The sequence below is a fragment of the Gallus gallus genome, chromosome 27 (assembly GCF_016699485.2).
Source record: "Gallus gallus isolate bGalGal1 chromosome 27, bGalGal1.mat.broiler.GRCg7b, whole genome shotgun sequence".
Classification (NCBI taxonomy): domain Eukaryota; kingdom Metazoa; phylum Chordata; class Aves; order Galliformes; family Phasianidae; genus Gallus; species Gallus gallus.
The window spans coordinates 3,429,519-3,448,847 of NC_052558.1; the positions used below are offsets into that span (position 1 = coordinate 3,429,519).

The following is a 19,329-nucleotide window of genomic DNA, read 5'->3' on the forward strand; positions in this document are numbered from 1 at the left end:
CCAGACCTCAGACAGATACCCCTCACTGGCTCTCAAAAGTCACGTGAGGTCCATAAAGTTAGTTTTATGGTTTTGGGGAGTTGACAATGTACAATATATTTCACATTCTCTAGAATGTTAAGTGACACTTTAACTGCTTGGTTTGGCTTGTAAGGGGCAGCAATGGGTGAGCACTTTTCCAGATGAGATAAACGCTGCATTTGCAGGGAACATGTTTTGCGGGTCCAGTTTTCAGTCCAGAGAGCCAATAGACTGCAGTCCTGAAAGTAAGTTCTTCTGAAATATTATCTGCTCGAACTGTTTTAAAGGGTTTATACGGAAAAGAGAAAGGAAAGAAAAAAAATAAAAAGGCTGAGAGGGGAGGAAAGAGGGTCTGTCTCTCATTCAGAGCTTTATTTCTCACTTTTTGAAGGTCCTAATTCTTATCCTCCCGAGAGCTGGAATTGCATTAGATTTCCATCACAGCTTCGAGGCCCGCCAGGAAACTTTGTGGAACGGGGAGGAATAGAAAAGCCGTAAAGATTCATTATGATTGCAGGGAGGGCTCCATCCTATCTGTGCCGGGGGATGCGTGCATTTCAGACAAAGTTTGTTTTCCTCCTTCTCCGTGTTAAAAAAAAAAAGAAAAAAAAAAAAAGAAAAAAAAAAAGAAAAAAAAAAAAGAAAAGAAAAGGATCCTGCTCGTTTGTTGGCGGTGCTTTGGTGTGTTTTGTAATGCTGCAAATAGCCACCGACCAGGTCCATGCCTTTGCATTTCAATGAGCTGTGTTACGTCTGTGCTCTCCAGGTTGTGGCCACGTTTGGATTGTAATTCTTTTCACCTGCTTGCCGAGGAAATTTGCGCACTTTTACTTTTTTTCCTTTCGGCCTTTGTCGGGATCGGTTTAATTCCTCCCCCCTCCCATCCGAACTTTCCTTTTTTTCTTTTATTTCTTTTTTCCTCTTTGGGTTTCTTTCTTTTTCTTTTTTTTTTTCCCCTCAATAATAAGAACGTACATTTCCGTCGTTCGTTTCTACCATATGGAGACACTGAATGACCGCTGTTATGTCTCCAGCCTGGCTCGAAGTGCTACAGAAAAATAATCAGAGAGGCTGCAGTTTGCATACAGACCCTGCGAGCGTTATGGAACCCACCTATATGTCACAGCTTTGCTGCTCTCGCTCTCTCTCAGAGTGACATCGCTCTGGAAAAGACAGGCAGCAGGGCTTTTTCTTTTCCCCTTTGGAATAATAAACAAGTTAGCGGGGAAGGGCAGGGGAGCAGAGGCTGCCACGGCTCGGGGTTGGGTGGAGGAGGCACCGGGCTGCCCTCAGCTCCGCGGGTGGGGACGCTCAGGTGGCCCCCGGAGCTCCGCGGCCGCGCAGATTGAGCGCAGCGCAGGAAACCTGGGGGTGGTTTTCAAGGGGAACATCTGCGGGAGAGGTGAGGGGACGTTTGGGCAGCACCTGAACCAACTCACATCCATCCCCACCTCCCCGTTCCTTTAAAAAAAGAAAGGAAGAAAAAAAGTTCAAAGCGGAGGTATGGAGCCGGGGGGGTGGGGGGGGGGGGGGAAGGTTCCAGAATTCGGAGCAGCCACCAGCTTATTTTTTTTCCTCCTTAGTGGGGATTTTCACGGTAAGACAACATTTGGTGGACACATGTCCGTCTCCTTTACACAAAGCAGAATGTCCCCCCTTTTGCACACTTTGGAGATTGCTTTTCCTTCCTCGGGCTGTTTTTCCTGTCCTGCTCCATGTGTCTCCTAATATCTTTGCGATCATCATTTGAACTCCCGGCTTGTCCCCTGGCCAGTCGGGGGGGTGGCTGATGCAGCCCTGAAAACCTCCGTTCTGAAACGCGTAAACATAAATGCAAAAGCTGGAAATTCAAAGAGGGGAAGGGAACCTTTCTGATTCAGCAGATTGGTTTCATTCTGAGCAGCCTCTTGAAGTCCGTGCGAGCTGCAGCCCTGCTTTTCAGTTGATAATAAAGGTGGTTTGTTTTTTTTAATGGGATCCTAAAGGCATTTCAATGGGATAGACTTTAAATGTGAATTTAGCCGCAGACTGGATGGGCTACAGACATTTTGTCTCCGCAGTGTGAGAGGCGCTCGGAGGTGTGGGGCTGTGGTGAGAGGTGTGAATCGTCCTGGGGTTAGAGCAGTGATGGGCCTGGTCGTTTTTAACCCTTCTGGTCTGTACTGGCGACTAGTAAGGATTTTGTCTGATTCCGGGGATGGTGATTTAGGCAAGAAAAGTGACATCCCTCCTCCTAAATATATATCTGAAAAAGTAACCGTACCAACAGTGCATGTGTGTACCCACCACCAACATGTTTCCAACATTCATCCATCCACATATCCGCGTCTCTGTCCATCCATCCGCCTCTCCCTTATCCCTCATCTGCATTAAGTCTCATCCCACCCAAACGTATTCGTCTCTTATACGGTCACAAGCAAACTTTCCTTCCAAATCCAGTCTGATGACGCTAGGGATGAGGTTTTGATCTCAAGCACCACCATTTCTAATCATCTGGTGTAAGCAGCTTGTTATATCAAAGGGAGAAGGTAACAGACAGAGCTAGGCAGAGAAAAAGAGAGTCTGAAATGCTGTTCAGCTACAAGACATTGCAGCAAGGAGATGCCTGTATGGGCCACAACAGGTAATGTTAGCAGTAATCCTTTGCCAATCCCTTTATCTTAGCACGAGGATGGCACTGGGTCTGTCACAGTAAAGGAGCAGTGTTGGGGCTGTGTTGGTTGCTGGCGCAATATCACCCCCTCTCCTTCCCATCTATCTGTCACTCGAAACCCCACACTGTTCACTTTCTACCTGAATCACTGTACCACGATTCCTCGTTTGTTTTTTTTTTTTTTTTCTGTTGGTTTTTTTACAAGCTGGGTTGGGGGGGGGGGATTTTTCTCCCCCTATATGGTGTTAACCTCCAGCTTCCTGTGAGACACAGGGAGGAATAATTGGCTCCCATTTTACAGCCTGGGAAGGAGCACAGGCTTAGCACAGGCTTCCCTCCTATCCTTTAAAGAAAAAAAAATCTCCCTGTTGTTGATGGAAAGGAAGTATAAGGAGGATAAACAGGAAAACAGAGCTCTGACCGTGCAGGTAGGTGGGGATTTTCCTTTGCATTTTTCATCGTTTCTCTCATTTTAATGGCATACATCAGACATGGGACAATTACTCCTTGCCGCAGAAGACAGAATAAATACAGAATGCTTTAATACAAGGTTCGTGAGCAGGGAGAATCTCTTGTACACGGTTACAATAGACTCTGTTTTCGCAGACCTGCAGTTGTGCAGATCTTTATACTGTTGTTTTGGGTGTGTATGGGGAAAAACTGTAACTCAAGGCCTCTCCAAAACTGAGTCTGGAGGTGGCTGAGTGTCTGTTGGCTTCAAATGTGCAAAGTCTACCAAAGCCTTGAGCATCCTCCCCACCAGCTCAGCCATTCCAGTGCAGTTTGGATGTCTGTGGCTTGTTACGAATGGGCACAACCAAGTCCACGTTTACCTCTCTTTTTCTTTATTTCTCTCTCTGCCTTCTCCCTTTACCCTCTCTCCATCCCCGAAGGTTTCCTTTCATTTAGTGAATAGTGTCTGAGCTCTAAGCTTCCCTGCTTCTTTGGAGTTGGGGGGGGGGGGGGGGGGACATACCCCAAAGCAGTTGTTTCTCACCCAAGAGCCATCACGGGCTTCACAGATTGAAAGAGCCGCGTCGAACATCTGTATTAATTACAGAGCCCTTTCACGCTGACTTTCGGGGCATGCACAGGCTGTGCTGTGTCCCCAGGGCCCTATGCCAGGATGGGACCCTGCCGCTGAAGGGCAGTGATATGCAGGAGTGAAAAAGCAAAATATCACCCAGATGTACCCATTTGGTTCCCAGCCTCATTCAGCAATAAACGGGAGAAAACGTGTTCGTGAGTGACACAGAGGTTTGGGGAGTGCTTCAGTGCAAAGCAGCTCAGTATTGCAGTGCCATTGTAAGGCCATCTTGAACGTCATGGTTTATTTATTTTTATTACTTTTCGGGTTTTTGTTTGTTTGTTTGTTTTGGGTTTTTTTTGCAAATGTAGGAATTTTTTTTAAAGCCTTCGTTTCTTTCAGGGCTCCTTTGCACTCTGGGGGTGGTGTAACAGTAAATAAAATCGAGTTCCACCCAGGTTTGAAAAGCTGCACCAAAAGAGCCAAAGTGGGTCGAGATAGAAATGAAATCATAACAAAGAAACCCCACCAAAAAAAAACACCCCAAAAAACAAAGTCCGCCAAGGTAACCGAGTTACAGATGTGCACGATGCCTTATTTTATTCGACAAAAAGTGATTAAAAATCTGTTAAAGGATTTAATTAAGAGAACTAAATGAAAAGGAAGGGGCACAAATGAGTTGGAAGGGAAGAGAAAAAAAAAAGCGGAGCTATTCTAAACGATTAAATCGCCATTTTAACAGTATAATGGGGTTTGCATACTGAAAGGAGAAATCAGAGCTCATATCTCATCAATAATTCATAGGCAAGAGGGATCATTCCGAGGTCAGCAGACTTGTACAGCCCCGGATCCTCTCTCGGAGGAGAGGGTGAGCATCGTATCACCGCGCCCGGCCCCCGGGGGCTGCTGGGGCACCTTTTTAAGGAAAACATGAGCTGCAGGGCCGCTTTTTTTCCTCTTTCTTTCTCTTTTCCTCTTCTTTCTCCATCTCTTTTTTCTCCCTTTCTCTTTCTCTTTTTTTCTCCCTTTCTCTCTTTCTCCTTTGCTTTCCTTTCTCTCTCTTTTTCCTTTCCTTTCCTTTCCTTTCCTTTCCTTTCCTTTCCTTTCCTTTCCTTTCCTTTCCTTTCCTTTCCTTTCCTTTCCTTTCCTTTCCTTTCCTTTCCTTTCCTTTCCTTTCCTTTCCTTTCCTTTCCCTCCCTTCCTCTCTTCCCCCACCTCAGTTTCCCAAACCCCAGTGCCAGTGTGGTGGTGATCGCAATAAGAGAGGGGGAGGGCAGGAGAAGCTCTGCTTGTGGTTCATATTGCTCCAAAAGACGCACAACTACGATGTGGTGACTATGCTTTAGAGAAACCAAAGGAATCTCTTTTTCTTTTCCCTTTCTTCCTATTATTTTTCCTTCCATCCTTTTCTTTTGGCCATAGGGATGATGAAGGTTGGGAGGCTGTGGGTCCCTATCTGCCTTGGTGGGGATGTGCTGGAGGCAGGATCGAGAAACTGCGCTGCTCAGCCCCTAATTCTTTTATTTCACTCTATTAAAGGGAAGAATCCGATTATTCACCTATTTCTTTTCAACAGCCCCTTAAATTACCCCATCCTGCACACACCGCAACCTCCCCAAGCAGGGAGAGCTTTCAGGGGAAGCCATCTCACCCCCCGCAACCCTCGCAGATCTGCTCCCCAAACCCTTTTCCCTCCCCCACAGCTGAATTTCATCCGAGAAATTGCTCGCTCTTCCCCCCCCCCCCCCAGCCCCAACCTCTTCATCTTTTTCCTTTTTTCTTTTTACACGTCCGACCCGAAGGGAACAAGCTGATGGGATTATTTTAAATCCTCTCGATAAAGGTCTTTGCTCAATTAGGGAACTCGAAAAGGACTTTTGTGGGGGTTTGGCTCCTCCTCTGGGAGTCTCTTCCCACTCTTGGAATGGATTTAAGAATGAAACTTTCTTTCAGGCCGTGGCTTTTTCGGTGTTTGAGCTGACTTTTCCCCATGTTTTCTGTCCTAATGTAAAATAAATGATATTTGGAAGGAGGTTGATAACCTAACTCGAAAGGTGTCCACCCTGTGTAGTTTTTCCGTGTTCTGTTACCCTAAATAGCTTTAAAAAGAAACTATTTTGACAGCGAGCGTTGAAAGAATAAGACTAGTTCGAGGGTTTTTTCCCTTTGATTTATCTCTTTTTAACATGTGCATGTGTGTGTATGTATATATATATACACATACATATATACCCTTCAAGTCAAAACAAATTACTGCGTTAGGATTCTGGAAAGGGACGTTTGCTTGGTGGCAAATCGGGGATGTGTTTATGCAGAGAGGCTCCGTGAGAGCCCGGGTGGGGAATCGGGGCTCTGGGGAGCGGAGCGGGGGGGAAAGGGACCCGGCCGGGAGGGTTGGGAGAGAGCGTCTCGCCTGTAACGTCCCCAAGCAGCCAGCAGAGCTCGCTTCAGACCAAGTTCACTGCCAGGAGGGCCGGGGCCGGAGCGGGGCTCGCTCGGCGCCACTGGGCCGGGCCGGGTCGGGTCGAGAAGGGAGCGGTGCCCCGGGGCCTCCCGCAGCGCTCCGGCTCCGCTTGGGCGGCCCCAGTGATGCTCAGCACCGAGAGCTGCGGGCTGCAAAAATAGGCACAGCAACAATCCTCTGGTTTTGCCTCTAAAAAGGGAGGGAAAGAAAAAGAAATGGGAGAAGAAGAGGGGAGAGAGAGAAAGAAAAAGAAACGGATTTGTGAGAGGAGAGGAGAGGAGAGGAGAGGAGAGGAGAGGAGAGGAGAGGAGAGGAGAGGAGAGGAGAGGAGAGGAGAGGAGAGGAGAGGAGAGGAGAGGGAGAGGAAAAAAAGGGGGAAAGGAATAGATGAAAAAGAAAAATGGAAAAAGAAAAAATAGAAAAGAAAAGGGGGGGGGGGGAGAACAAATTGAAAAAGAAGAGGAAGAAGAAGGGGGGGGGGGGGGGGGGGGGGGATGAAAAAGAAGAGAAATAAAAATCCCCCACAACCCAGAACAGGCAAATTGCTGCAGTAGCAGCTCAGCCAGGTGAAATGCCAAATGTAAAAGAAATAATTCAAAGTCAGATTAATCCAGCTGTGGTTTAAGGGATATGTTTACGTTGTTTTTTTTTTTCTCCTGTTCTTCCAAACATCACGAAACAACAAAAGGAGATATGGGGGCACAGGGGGATGAGGAAAAATGTTCGAGCATTGTAAGGCAGCGCGGGGTGAAGCGGAGATAAACATCTGATGTTTGCAGAAGTCTGAAATTATTTATTTTTTGTCCCCCCCCCCCCCAAAAAAAAAGAGAATTTACGACGCGAAATAACTAAAATAGGGAAATCATTGTGCCGTTCGTTTGCAGAGACGTCTAAAGTAACTCTGGTCTTGGGGGGCTTGTTAGTACAGCATTATGGCTCGAGGGGTCAAAAAGTTGAGGGTCAAAAGTTTACGCTGTGCGTGACTCGGTCCTGTGTATAACCCTGATAGACTGATGTCAGTGTGAGAAAAAAAAAGGCAGAAAGAAAGCGGGGAGGGGGGAGAGGTGGGAGGAAGAGACTCTGCTTATGGTGGAGATGGGAGAATACGATCTCTGGGGGGGGGGCAGGAAAAAGGTGAGAGATTGGGGGGGGTGTCGATAGGGAACGGGGCAGAAAGAGCTGCGTTTACCGAGAGGAAACATTGAGAGTCTGAGTATTTTTCTAAGATAACACTTGGAACGCTATTTAGAGTCAAATTAACAGAATATAGAGGGAAATGGCATTGATTAAATCCAATTACGCCGAGGTCCCTATAGGATATTAACGCAAGCAGTTAAGAAATAATTTTCATTCCAGCGTCAGTTCTGTTTGGATAGGGTTTAAATTATACCGAAGGAGAAAAACAAAACAGCAAAGTGTGCCAAAAAGAAGTGCGGTGAGAGATGCGCTCTAACGCAGCCCCTCGGGAGCCCTTCCCCGGTGCTGGGGGGTTACGCTGTCCCTACTCGGGGCTCCCAACCCACAGCCCAACATTTGGATGAGGTAGCCGATAGGAAAGAGAAAACCCAAAACGAAACAAAACCCACCCAACCGATCGGGGCGAAACCGATGGAAGCGAACGCAGCAAACAGCGACAAACCGCGGAATGACGGTCGCGATTGACTCCGTCTCTCTGCCTCAACCGCGTGAAATGGGGGATAATGAAATATAGAGGAAATCAATGAGCTGAGGGCTGGAAAATACTCGATTTATATACGTAAAGGCTCCTTAAAGTGCCCGTTTCGTCGCTCGGTCCGGTTAGTGCGGCTGATTCCGCCTTGCAGCACGCGTTCCGTCGGAACAGGACTGCAATGTTTTCTATTTCTTCCTTGAAACGTGACTCCATTTCGGTCATTGCAACAGTTTAATGAACTGATATAATAAATATTTCCCTTGGCATTTCAAAGTTATTTCTGCGCTGCCAGACTCCGAACCCTCCAAACTCTAAATATTATTTGCACTGGGACCGGGGAAGATCCTTTCAATCGCTCCTTAAGCAAACAGTGGAGGCAAGGCAAACTCTACTGGAAAAAAAAAGCCCTGTAAATCTGCTTTTTTTTTTTGTAACCCTCCCTCCTCCCCCCCCCCCCGGCTTTTAAATATTTTCAGTGACTAAATACTTCTAACAAGGGTCATTTTTCTTGGAAGAGAAAGAGAGAATATTAGAGCCCTGGGAAAGGCGTTCTGGAAAATCCATTTGCTTTCCCGATGCCGATATATTCATCGAGTGGGTGAAATTCAAGAGAACGGAAAGCGTTTTGTTTCGCGTGATAAGGCTCGGGTTTAATTAATTGCCGTGAATTTGCTTGGTATTTATAAAATATCACTGTATAAGGGCTACCGTTTAGTTGTAACTTGGGTGATCCATCTCTTCGCCCTTGTAATTACTATACTTATCTCTCTAGAACAGTCATTTCTACTTCAGGTTTATAGAACAGGTAATGGATAATAAAGGCCATTTGTTTTCGGGATATTAAAACAAGCAGGTATAATTTCACAGCAATAAAAAGAAACACCTCCCAACTTTCCTTATAATATTCACTCCTACATCATAACGTTTAACTTTCAATTTAGGAATAGGCGTCTGCGCGCTCATTGGAAGTGGGTTCATTTGGAGGGATGTAAAGAGAGAGCGAGGGAAGGAGGGGAGGAGAGAGGGAGGAAATTAAAGGTATCATTTTCAAGGATATTTCTAATTTATCTCCTTTGCTCCGGACTCGGCCGGGGGGTGAGGGTCTCTAAGTGCTGCGAATACAATTCAGAGTGGATTTGCCTGCCCTTTTTTTGTTGTTGTTGTTTTGGCAACACAATCCATCGAGTGTGCTTTTTAATCCCGATTTACTTTTCAACGGAGCTCTTTAATCAAGGGGAGGAACGCCGTGTTGGGGCTGGTGGTGTGAAGGCGGAGATCAATAGAGGGCTCCCCCCCATCCCCTCGGGGGAACCCCCGCAACGCTGCACCACCCGCATCCTACGCGCTGCCCGGGGCGCGATTTTTAAACGTTGGCGAAATATTAATAGTAATAACGATAAGAATAACACAAACCATCGCTGGGAATAGATTCACGAGAACACGTAAAGCTTAAATCCTCGTGTTCCTGTTGGAAAACAGGTGTGGGAGGATCGTCCCTAACCACACAACCACTCTCGGTGCCATCTCAGCTGCGGTCGAGGTGCCGATCGCCCCTTATTAGAAGTTCTGCTTTAGAGCTCAGATATCCCACTTTAACAAATGAAACTTTGCAGGGAGGATAAAAATCCAGCTTGGGAACGGCCAAACAACCTCTAAAAACGATTGAAAACCACCTCGATAACTGAAAAAAAGAGCGCAGGCGACGCGAGGCCGGGGGAGCGCAAAGTTGCGCGGGGGCGTAAGGGGCGCGGAGCTGCGCGGGGTGAAGCGCGGGTCAGTGCGGCTCTCGGCGGCGGCCGCCGCGCCGCGGACACGCCTCGCTGTTTAACAAAGACTGACAAACTATGAGATTAATACCAAAACTTGCGGGTTTCCCACCCCAAAATGCGCAGAGGGCCTCCTGGCGCTGCCAGCGGCGGTTCCACTCGCCTGTGGGGACAATGGGGGCTTATACTGGGGGCGGGGGGGGGAGGGGGACCAACAATCCCGACCGAAAGAAAAAAAAAGAGAGAGAGAGAGAAAGAAGAAGAGAGAGAAATTAGTGTTCTTATCGAGAAATAATCTCCTTGAAAAGGCAACACGGGGAGAGAGAGCAGAATAGCCCGGGTTGGGTGGGGTTCCGGGGTAGGGGTGCGGGGTTTTAGGGGATTTCTGTTTCCGCCTTCAAAGCCTTACCAACTCATGAGGGAACCTCCTCACCCCCTTGGGGTTACCCTGAGGAAAGGACCACGTTTGGCCGAGGTAGGTACCGCCGGCGGCGCTACACCTGGGCGGGGGGCGGCCCCCTCAGTGCCCCCTCTTCGGGGACAGAAAGAGGAGAGGCGACAAAAGAGCCGCTCAGCAGCGGGAGTGCATCTGTAAGGAGCGGTTTAATAAAGCCCTGCGTTGGCAGGTGCCTTCGGGGGGCTTAGGGGGAGGGTGGGGGATCGCCCCCCGCTTCCCTTAGGGGGCAGAAGCCCGGGGAACCCCCTACCATCAGGACCACACTTCCCCTCACCCCGAGCTGAGCCCACTTTGAAATGGAAAAGAGCCCAGAGAGATCCGCCGTGAGAAACTTCCGCAACGTGGGGCGGTTGGGGAGCGAAAGGTGTGCGGGGGGAAGGGGGGGGGGGTAGGGAGGGAACGAGGGGAGCCTTTTTAATTTGGGATCACAGCGGCGGGTGTGAGATCTTTTGGAGGTGTGGTGGAGGGGGGAAGAATTGTGGTAGACGCTAGGGGTGCTGGTTTGCTGGCACCAAACCCCTTTTGTCATTGGAAAGGAGAATTAAAACGGATTTATTTTTTCTTTAAAGGATGTGAGAAGGGGTTAAAATTACGGTATATAGGCCTCGGTTATTTCTATTCGGGCTCTTATCCGCGGTTAGGAGGTCTCTACGGTCCCGGCCGCGAGGAAATACAATAAAATAAATCAGGGAGGAATTGAAAAGGAGGAATAAAATTTAAGAGAAAAAGAACTCTGATGGGATTTGTTCAGACGAATTGTTTTATGGCTTCCATCTACGAGTTGTACGAGCAGATTTGGTTTGGCTCCTTACTTTTATAGCAGGTTTTTAGAGGGGGAGGTAAATCGTAGGGTTGCTACCTGCTCCCATTGTAGGTGCGGGTTGGAGCTGCTCTGTACGGAGAGGCATCAGGAGCGCTCTAAGCTCCTTTTACTCGAAATCTCCGTTTATTTTCTATGTGTGTGGGGTGGTTTGGGGCTGCCCTACGGGCGTTTGTTCTCAGTTCTCAAAATACGGCTTCGCTGATGTGGCGATTCGACGTTTTATCGCGAAAATCGACCTCTCCCCTTTAAAGTACCTGAAAAATATCAGGGCAGCGCGTGTCCCAGTAGGGATGCAGTGGGACTTTCGTTCTTGGTCATAACTACGTTTTTACAGGGAAAAAAATTGCGAGCATTTAGAGCATTTAGAGGCATATTTCAGATATTTTTCATGGGTGTGGGGGAAATGCGTTTCCCTTCGACGTTTACAGGGAGGGGAAACGCAGCGTTTCTCTGCCAACATCTCCGCATTTAAATGGCATTTAAATACAATTAATTCAGGAGAAAGTTGACCCAGGAAAAAAAGCGCTCTCCCTTTTGAAATACGGAAATAAAAACGCGCTACTTTTAATCTCTTCGGCACCGGGAATTTTAAACGAAATCTCAACGTGATGCTACCCTCAATAGTTCCGAATGAGGGTTCATTACCTAGACAGTATGAATATTTTATTGCTTTATATCCCTTCTTTTCCTCTTTTTTTTTTTTTTTCGGAAATGAAACGCCTTTGATCTTTTTCTCGGGTTGTAAAAAGAATTGCCTGTCATCTGGGGGGGGTTGGAGGGGGGGGGGGGAGCGCACACAAAAACCTGTCGTCCCATCTGCCTTTACATTCTGTATTTCTTTTCATGTTTCTTTCCTTTTTCTTTCTTTTTTAAATTCTTTTTTTCGCTTTAACATCCATATACACTTTCTCCTCACACCCCATCCCAGCCCAAATCCTCGGCTGTGCTCCGAGAACGAAAAATGGACGGGATCTTTGCGCCGCGAATCGGAGCGTAATTACGCGGATCTCACGGAATGAGGGGAACGGAGCAGCGGAGATTTACTTTTAAAGTCCGATTCTTTCTATTGGGGTCCGTTCGCGTTGCACACTCCGCACACGAACCGGTGGCGTGGCAAAGCAATAAACTACTGCGTAAAGCGATGGAAAAAAAGGAAGGTAGAAAAGCTCCGGCTTCCTAATCTACTCTCAGCTGTTCGGATAGAGAGATGATGCTTCAATTCATTTTCCTTCCTCCGAAGATTGAACATTCTCACCATCGTTATCTATAGATGAAATCTCGATCTCTAGAGTTGCAAAACTTTAGCCCTCCTCCTGTCCCCACCCCCATCCCCCTCAACCCCCTCCCAGAAGAGAATTATGACAGTAGCGAAGATCTCTGACCGAGGAGGATGCATCTGTCTTCTATATGTACCCTGTAGATCCGAATTTGTGTAAAGGAAGTTGGGTCACAAATTCGTATCTAGGGGAATATGTAGTTGACACAAACACTACAGGTCACAATCCCAGAAGGCATTAAAAAAAAAAAACCCTCCCAGCACCCCCAGAACACTAAATAAAAGGGTGAAAACAAGGTCTTAACCAGAAACTGCTTTTATGGCTCGAAAGAAATCCTTTGGATTTGACCTTAGCTCAACTCCCGAGTTCCTGCGATAAACTTTATCATCACTTCCAGATAAAATCTGAGCTGCAAACGGTTGGGGAGGGGGGAAAGGGGGGTGGGGACGTATTGCTGCGATCTGAGGGCGCGGATCTGCTTTGCTTTCCTTCGGGAGATCACCGAATTTCCGCCGCAAAAAAAAAAAAACAAAATAATAATAGATCTCTCCGCACCGCTCCGCGCTGTTCGTGCCGCGGGGAGAAGCCCGAATGGGAGGATTTGGGGACGGCTTTTGCGAAGCGTCTCTTTGCTCCGGCTTTTAACGCGTCTTTATGACAAGAAGGGCGAGGCGGAGACGCGGGAGGATTTAGGTTCGTTCCCTTTTGTAATTGCTCATCAAGCCCCTGATTGCTCGCTCGGAGGACGGGCTCTCTTTTCCATCGGTGCGTGGGAAACGGTCAATCTTAGAGCACGGCTAAATGTGATTTAGGAGAGCGGGTACCCCGAATTAGCTGATGAATTTCCTATCGATCCCAAAGAAGCCCTATTCATCTCTGCCAGGCTCGGGGCTCAATGTCCCTCCCCGCACCACCTTAGCAAGGAACGAGGTGCGAACATCACCCGGCTCAGCCGCAGCCCCCAACCGCATGAAAAAAATAAATCGTACCCCTTAATTTTGCTTTTTTTTTTTTTTTCGGGGGGGGGGGGGGGGTTGGAGAACGGGTTTTTTTTTGCTGTTTGTTTGTTTCCCATCCCCTTCCCCGCCCCCCCGCCCCCAAAGCAGGACACACCCCCGAGGGGTGTGGGCCGGGGGGGGTGAGGTGGGGGGGGACACCGCTCTTCGCCCGCGGGGCGCTGCGGAGCGCGGGGACGGCGGGGCCCGGGGAACGGGGCCGGAGGGGAGCGGGCGCCCCCGGCCGCCTCCCCGGGGATGCTCCGGGCCCCGGGAGAGCCCGTGCCGGGCAGATTTCCTTATCCGGGGATCGCAGGCCACCTCGCCATTGGCCCGCGCTGTCACATGGACTCCAACTTTGTTCACTTGACAGTAAGTAGGAGGGTTTCACGAAACAGGAAAACGAGTAAAGGGGGGGACAGGAATAAATTTTAGGAAATATATATATATATATATTTTTCGTGTGTGCAATTCTAAGAAATTAATGGCCATGAGCTCGTTTTTGATCAACTCCAACTATGTGGACCCCAAGTTCCCACCCTGTGAAGAGTATTCCCACAGCGATTACCTTCCCAATCACTCGCCGGAATATTACAGCAGCCAGAGGCGAGAGAGCACTTTCCAACATGAAGCGATGTACCAGCCGCGGTCAGCATGCAGCGAGCAGCTCTACCCGTCCTGTCAGAGCTCCGGGCACCAAGCAGCGGTGTTATCCCCCCGGGGTCATGTCCATCCTCCGGCCGGACTGCAGAGCCATCTCTCTGAGCCAAACCATCCCTGCGAGCCGGGCACCCCCAGCCCTCCACCCTCCTGCAGCCAAAACTCTCTGAACCAAAGCCCTTCCAATTCCTCTTGCAAAGAGCCGGTAGTTTACCCCTGGATGAAAAAAGTCCATGTAAGCACGGGTAAGTGAACTAAAGTGGCTTTGCTTTATACTAAGTAGCACCTCAAAGTCTTGTAGAAATCTTATTGCACCAGTTGTAAAATAACCATTCGTGGAGATTTACGATCGCCTGTTTGCAGAGCGGTATAATTACATCCTCCATAAATTTTTATTGCTCTGCTTGGCCATGTGCCTTTGAAGTCTCTGTTACCATCCTCCTCCAATTTCTTGCAGGCTACTTTTTTTTTTTTTATGGCAGTCGAATCTTCATAAGTTAAGTTTTATGCTTTCGTAATTTGTATTTAAGTGGCGGGTTGAGTAAACTTTTACTATTTTCCCTTCCTTTCCTTTCACCTTTTTATTCTTTTTTTTCTGGTGCATGTGTGATATTTAATAGAAAAGGAGCGTGTCTGCTCGTTTGTGTGCATGCGTGCAGGGGAAGACTTGAAAGATTTGGGGATAATAGAGCGATGCCCGAGTAGTGGTGTGTATATATGTGTACATACACACGTAGAGGGCATGGAAAATGTGTCTGGGGGACCTTATAAAAACGTTTGGACAGGAATACACGTCAAGCAACGAGGCTGGAGGTGGAGATTTGGAGATAGGCTCCGGGTGTATTTTTAGATTTGCGCTCTATTTTTTTAGTATTTCCCCCCGCCGAAAGAATGTGCGATGCTTTTGGAAAGGGGGGGGGGGGGGGGGGGGGGAGAGGGACCCATTAAAGGAACAGCTCAGTAATTCTTCTGCTCTTTTGTTGTGTTGTGTTTTTTTTTTTTTTTTTCCCTCCTTTGTGTTTGATCAGTAAACCCCAATTATTCAGGAGGGGAACCGAAACGTTCGCGCACAGCCTACACCAGGCAGCAGGTCCTGGAGCTGGAGAAGGAATTCCACTATAACCGCTATCTCACCCGGAGGCGGAGGGTCGAAATCGCCCATTCTCTGTGCCTCTCCGAGCGCCAGATCAAAATCTGGTTCCAGAACAGGAGGATGAAATGGAAGAAAGACCACAAGTTACCCAACACCAAGATCAGGTCCAACCCTTCCAGCTCCTCCGCCAGCCTGCAGATCCCACCGGCAGCTTCTCAAAGCCGATCCAGCGGACCAGCCAGCAGCCTATAACTATTCCCTGTATGGACGGGGTGTGCGTGCTCGTGGGTGTGATTGTGAGTGTGAGTGTGTGTAGGGAACACGGGAGAATAGTGGGGTTTTTTTAATGCTCCGAGAAGCGAAGGAAGGAGGGGGGCTTTTTTTATTTATAAGGGGCAACAGGGAGAGGCTCAGCTCCAACAAAGCAGAGCCGTGCTGCTGTGCCCCTCTTCCATTAGAAGAAGGCTGTAGGTAGTAGTTTTCAGATTTGGCTAAGATGGATCCTTGTTTCATCTTTAATCACGCCAAGCTCTGCCCCATTTGTCATGTTTACTCTCCCGTACAAAGGATGGACCTTATGTCTGCTATTACCTCGACAACCAGCGTTCACTTTAATAAATGAGGCTCAGTTTCTTCAAGACGAACTGGATTTTCCCCCCAGACCCCCTTCTTCCCCCCCCTTTTCCTTTTTTTTTTTTTTTTTCCCTCTTTTTTCCTCTTTTTTCCCCCTTTCTCGCCTACCGAATGTTTTTAACCCAGATATCCCAAAGATCCTCGGTGGAGAAAACCAACAGAACCGACAGCAAAATTCCCCGGAGTGCAGATGGGGAACGGAGCTCTCGGACATCGGGGGGGGGTGGGGGGGGGGGGGAGGTGAGAGAGAGGGACCCCCTGGATAAAGAAATACCCCTAAAATTAGGTCAAGTGGGTGGTGGACAAAGAAACCGAGATTGGCCACTTCAGCGGGACCCCCCCGCGCCGTTTTTGAGTCCAGCAGGTTAATTGCTTCACTTGTAAGACTGGGGAGAAAAGGGGGTGTGGGAGGGGGGGAGACGGGAAAGCAAAGAATTTAGGTTAGGAACGTGGCGATACGAGGCGGCACCTGAACTCGGCCCTGCGGCCCGGCTGGTGGTGGAGGGGGGGGGGGAGGGGGGGAGGGGGGGAAGCCCCTCTCCCCCTCTCAGCCCATTTTTCGTACTGAGAATGTGAATTTCAGACCCCCGGCGCACGAGGTGGGGAGGGTGGAGGAGGGGGGGTCGTCTCTCTTCGGGTGAGCGGGTGGGGAAAGGGGGGCTCTGCTGAGGCCCCCCCCCCCCCCCGTCCTGGCCGCCTCCATTACCTCCTATTGTCCTTTGCGATGTCCACGATTAAGTGTAAATAGCCGAGAAAAGCCAAAAAGAAGTTAAAAAAAAAAAAAAACAGAAAAAAAAGCGCAATTGGAAATAAATTTGTGTTTTCTTTTTCTTTGTGAAACCGATCCTGTGTGGTCTGTTCGGTTGTTTGGGGGTTGTTCTTTTTAGAGGGGGAGGGGGGGGGATGCAGAGAGGGATCTTTTTATTCAGGCGGAGAAGGCAAAAAAAATCTATTAAAGAAATTAATTAAAAAGCACATCGCTTTTATTTATTTGTTGGTTTGGCTGTTGTTGTTGTTGTGTTATTTTGCATGGATTTCTGTTGTCAGTGGCACTCCGTAATGAAAACAAAGGATGTTTGACTATGGGGTATATCAGCCTTAAGTACTGCTAAGCCTTACATATGATGATTTATTTATTCTAAGCATATATTAATACGCTCTTCCCAAACTGGTCCCAGACAAAACAGAGGCAGTCATTAGCGCTTTGCTTTGCTGGAAGGAATGGATGCGGCGCTGTATTTCTCCAGAGACGCTCCTGGAGATAGGGGAAAAAAAAAAAAGAAATTAAAAAGAACCCAACCCTTTCTCTGAGGTAGTTAATGCATTAATGAGTCTAATTTCTGCACAGATGTTTCTCGGTGTTTGCAGGTTTTCTGTGTATTTTTATATTACAAAGGAGCTGGCTCCTGCGATAGCTCACAGCCTGACAAGCAAATAGATAATCAAGAAGACAAATGGCTCCTTTTGTGCGCCGCAGCTCTTGTATTAATTTTCATTTTCTTTCTCATAGAAAGTATCGAAAATACTGTTCAGGGTGGAATAACATTCCGGTTCAAAGTTAAAAAGAAAGAAAAGAAAGAAAGGAAGAGAGGAAGAGGAAGAGAAAGGGAAATGGAAAGAAGAGAAAGAGAAAGAGAAAGAGAAAGAGAAAGAGAAAGAGAAAGAGAAAGAGAAAGAGAAAGAGAAAGAGAAAGAGAAAGAGAAAGAGAAAGAGAAAGAGAAAGGGGAAGAGAAAGAGAAAGGGGAAGAGAAAGAGAAAGGGGAAGAGAGGAAGAGAGGAAGAGAAGGAAGGGAGGAATGGAGGGAGGAAGGGAGGAAGGGAGGAAGGGAGGAAGGGAGAGGGAAAGAGGGAGAGAGAGAGAGAGAGAGAGAGAGAAAGAAAGAAAGAAAGAAAGAAAGAAAAGAAAGAAAAGAAAGAAAAGAAAGAAAGAAAGAAAGAAAGAAAGAAAGAAAGAAAGAAAGAAAGAAAGAAAGAAAGAAAGAAAGAAAGAAAGAAAGAAAGAAAGAAAGAAGGAAGAAAGAAGGAAAGAAGGAAGGAAAGAAGGAAAGGAGAGAGAGAAAGAGAAAGAAGGAAAGAAGGAAAGAAAGAAGAAAGAAAGAAAGAAAGAAAGAAGAGAAAGGAAAGGAAAACCTATTGTGTGGAGGGGGGTTGAGGGAGGAGGGCTCGCAGCAGTTGAAGGAAATAATGATTTTTCTTTCAAAATAAAACGGCTTTCGTTTATTTGTTTCTGGAATTCTCCGGGACCCCCCCAGCAATAACGAAGTACCCCCCCCCGCATCGCTCCCGAACAAAGGATGGAGCTGCAATGTTTAAAGGCAGGCGATGTCTGTGCGCTGTTCCCTTATTTGCAGTCATTCTCCGCGCGATCACCGCGCAAATAAATGCCCACCACAGTGCCCCCCCCTCCAAAAAAAAAAACCAAAAACAAAAAAAAAACCACCCAAAAACAGAGAGCCGTTATATTTCTTTTTCTATCGACATTTTCAGACGTTAAAATAATATTAACGCAGTGACAGGGGTCGCGTCTGTGACACGTTCAGATGCAGAAGAAAAGGATTTATGGGCGCTTTTGGGGTCGGCTATCGCAATTGTAGAGATAGCAGCAGCGAACGCGTAGAGTTTCTTTATTTTTATATTTATTTTCTTCTATTATTATTATATATTCTTTTTTTTTTTTTCCCAGGGAGGATTTCAGGGCCCGTTGTCGTATGGCAGTGCCGGAGGTGGGGGTGAATTTTTGCTGCTGGTGCGTTTTATTTGAGCGTTTCTCGCTTTGATGTGTTGTGGGGGCAAAACCAAACCCTAAAGGGTGTTATGTGCGAGAGAGTGAAGAGATGGAAGGGATCGTTCTTAAAAAAAAAAAAAAAAAAAAAAAAAAAGCATATGCTTCCAGGAATGCGGGGTCTATAGAAGCAAATCAAAGCTGGAAAGTATGAATAGAATAGAAGGGGGAGAAAAGAAGATTTCTATAGGACCTAAAAGTTCACAGCCATTATAAGCAGACAGAAGCCAAGAAAAATGCGAGAATTATACAGAAAATCATTAATCACTTCTTTTCTTTAAATACTTATCCTTTTCCCATTGTTATTCAACAGCAAATCTCCGCAGACCGTCTGTTGGGGAAAAAGCACCCGGAGTTCGACCAGAATCTTCAGGGGAAATAATAATACTAATAATAAAATCTGGATCGTAAAGGTGAAAGCTTTATATTTGGGGGAGAAAACCCAAACCCTCACCCAAGCCCCCCCTCCCCCAGACCTCTCACTTTGGAAGAAACCACCCAAACCATGAGGGCCGTCTCTGGGGCGTTGGAAAAAGGATGTGGGAGCGAACCAGGTAACAGAGCTGCTCTCTTGGCATGCATTTCTGATCGTTTTATTGCCTCCTTTCACCAGAAAGTTCGGGGAAAGCAAAAGGAGGACAACAACATTAAAAAAAAAAAAGAGAGAGAGAGAGAAAAAAGGGGGGGAAATGGGCAGAGAGAAAACCAACACGTGAATGCTCGTGCGGGGTTTTCCTTCTGTTTTCGCTGTTTATTGTGACCAAGCAGGGACGTTTGCAGGCAGCGGGCTGTAGCGGGAGAGTTTTCCTCCTCGAGTTTCCTCCTCGGCCCCGCGGTGCTGCGCGTGTCCCCCTCCGTGCTTTGGGGGTGATTCCTCCATATTTCCTCTTTTCTTTTTTTTTTCTCCTTCTTTTCTTTCTCTCTCTCTCTTTTTTTAATCACCTCTTTCTTTCCTTTTATTAATTTGATTTATTTATTTTTCCTCCTCCGTTCGTGTCCTCCCCG

The 19,329-nt window shown here is 47.4% G+C and overlaps 2 protein-coding genes, 1 long non-coding RNA gene and 1 other non-coding gene across 15 annotated transcripts in view; 3 read left to right on the top strand and 1 right to left on the bottom strand.

Moving 5' to 3' along the window:
* Positions 1-19,329, top strand: part of HOXB3 (homeobox B3) — a 59,819-nt gene that overhangs the window by 16,566 nt on the left and 23,924 nt on the right. For 3 of the 11 annotated variants that reach the window (XM_040653079.2, XM_040653081.2, XM_040653105.2), the window contains exons 1-3: positions 124-266; positions 18,226-18,288; positions 18,638-18,878. The gene's annotated coding sequence lies outside the window, so the exon portion shown is untranslated. Of the gene's footprint in view, positions 1-123; positions 3,103-10,005; positions 10,079-13,348; positions 13,528-18,225; positions 18,289-18,637; positions 18,879-19,329 lie in introns of those variants that run through there. The other 8 variants (XM_040653083.2, XM_040653104.2, XM_040653085.2 and 5 more) reach the window with 7 other exon arrangements.
* Positions 12,287-12,360, top strand: MIR10A (microRNA 10a). Its single transcript, NR_035316.1, has one exon. It is a non-coding gene; the product is annotated as a microRNA 10a (primary transcript).
* Positions 13,349-16,385, top strand: HOXB4 (homeobox B4). 2 transcript variants are annotated; one of them, XM_015299437.4, is made up of 3 exons: positions 13,349-13,527; positions 13,634-14,060; positions 14,844-16,385. In XM_015299437.4, the coding sequence occupies exons 1-3, from the start codon at positions 13,414-13,416 to the stop codon at positions 15,158-15,160; spliced, it is 858 nt and encodes a 285-aa protein (XP_015154923.1). In that variant the 5' UTR covers positions 13,349-13,413; the 3' UTR covers positions 15,161-16,385. The 2 variants fall into 2 exon arrangements, with proteins under 2 accessions (XP_015154923.1, NP_990624.1); NM_205293.3 differs by having other exon boundaries at positions 13,356-14,060; positions 14,844-15,542.
* Positions 18,395-19,329, bottom strand: part of LOC107055283 — a 4,989-nt gene continuing 4,054 nt past the window's right edge. The window contains exon 3 of the long non-coding RNA XR_005841970.2: positions 18,395-19,329. This exon is cut by the window's right edge and continues 1,586 nt beyond it. This is a non-coding gene — a long non-coding RNA (uncharacterized LOC107055283).

Excerpts from the sequence above, each read along its gene's own strand:
- HOXB4 (XM_015299437.4), top strand. The coding sequence starts at position 13,414 with ATGCTCCGGGCCCCGGGAGAGCCCGTGCCGGGCAGATTTCCTTATCCG. Across the intron at positions 13,528-13,633 it reads CCAACTTTGTTCACTTGACA|AAATTAATGGCCATGAGCTC; the intron begins GTAAGTAGGAGG and ends TGCAATTCTAAG. Across the intron at positions 14,061-14,843 it reads AAAAGTCCATGTAAGCACGG|TAAACCCCAATTATTCAGGA; the intron begins GTAAGTGAACTA and ends GTGTTTGATCAG.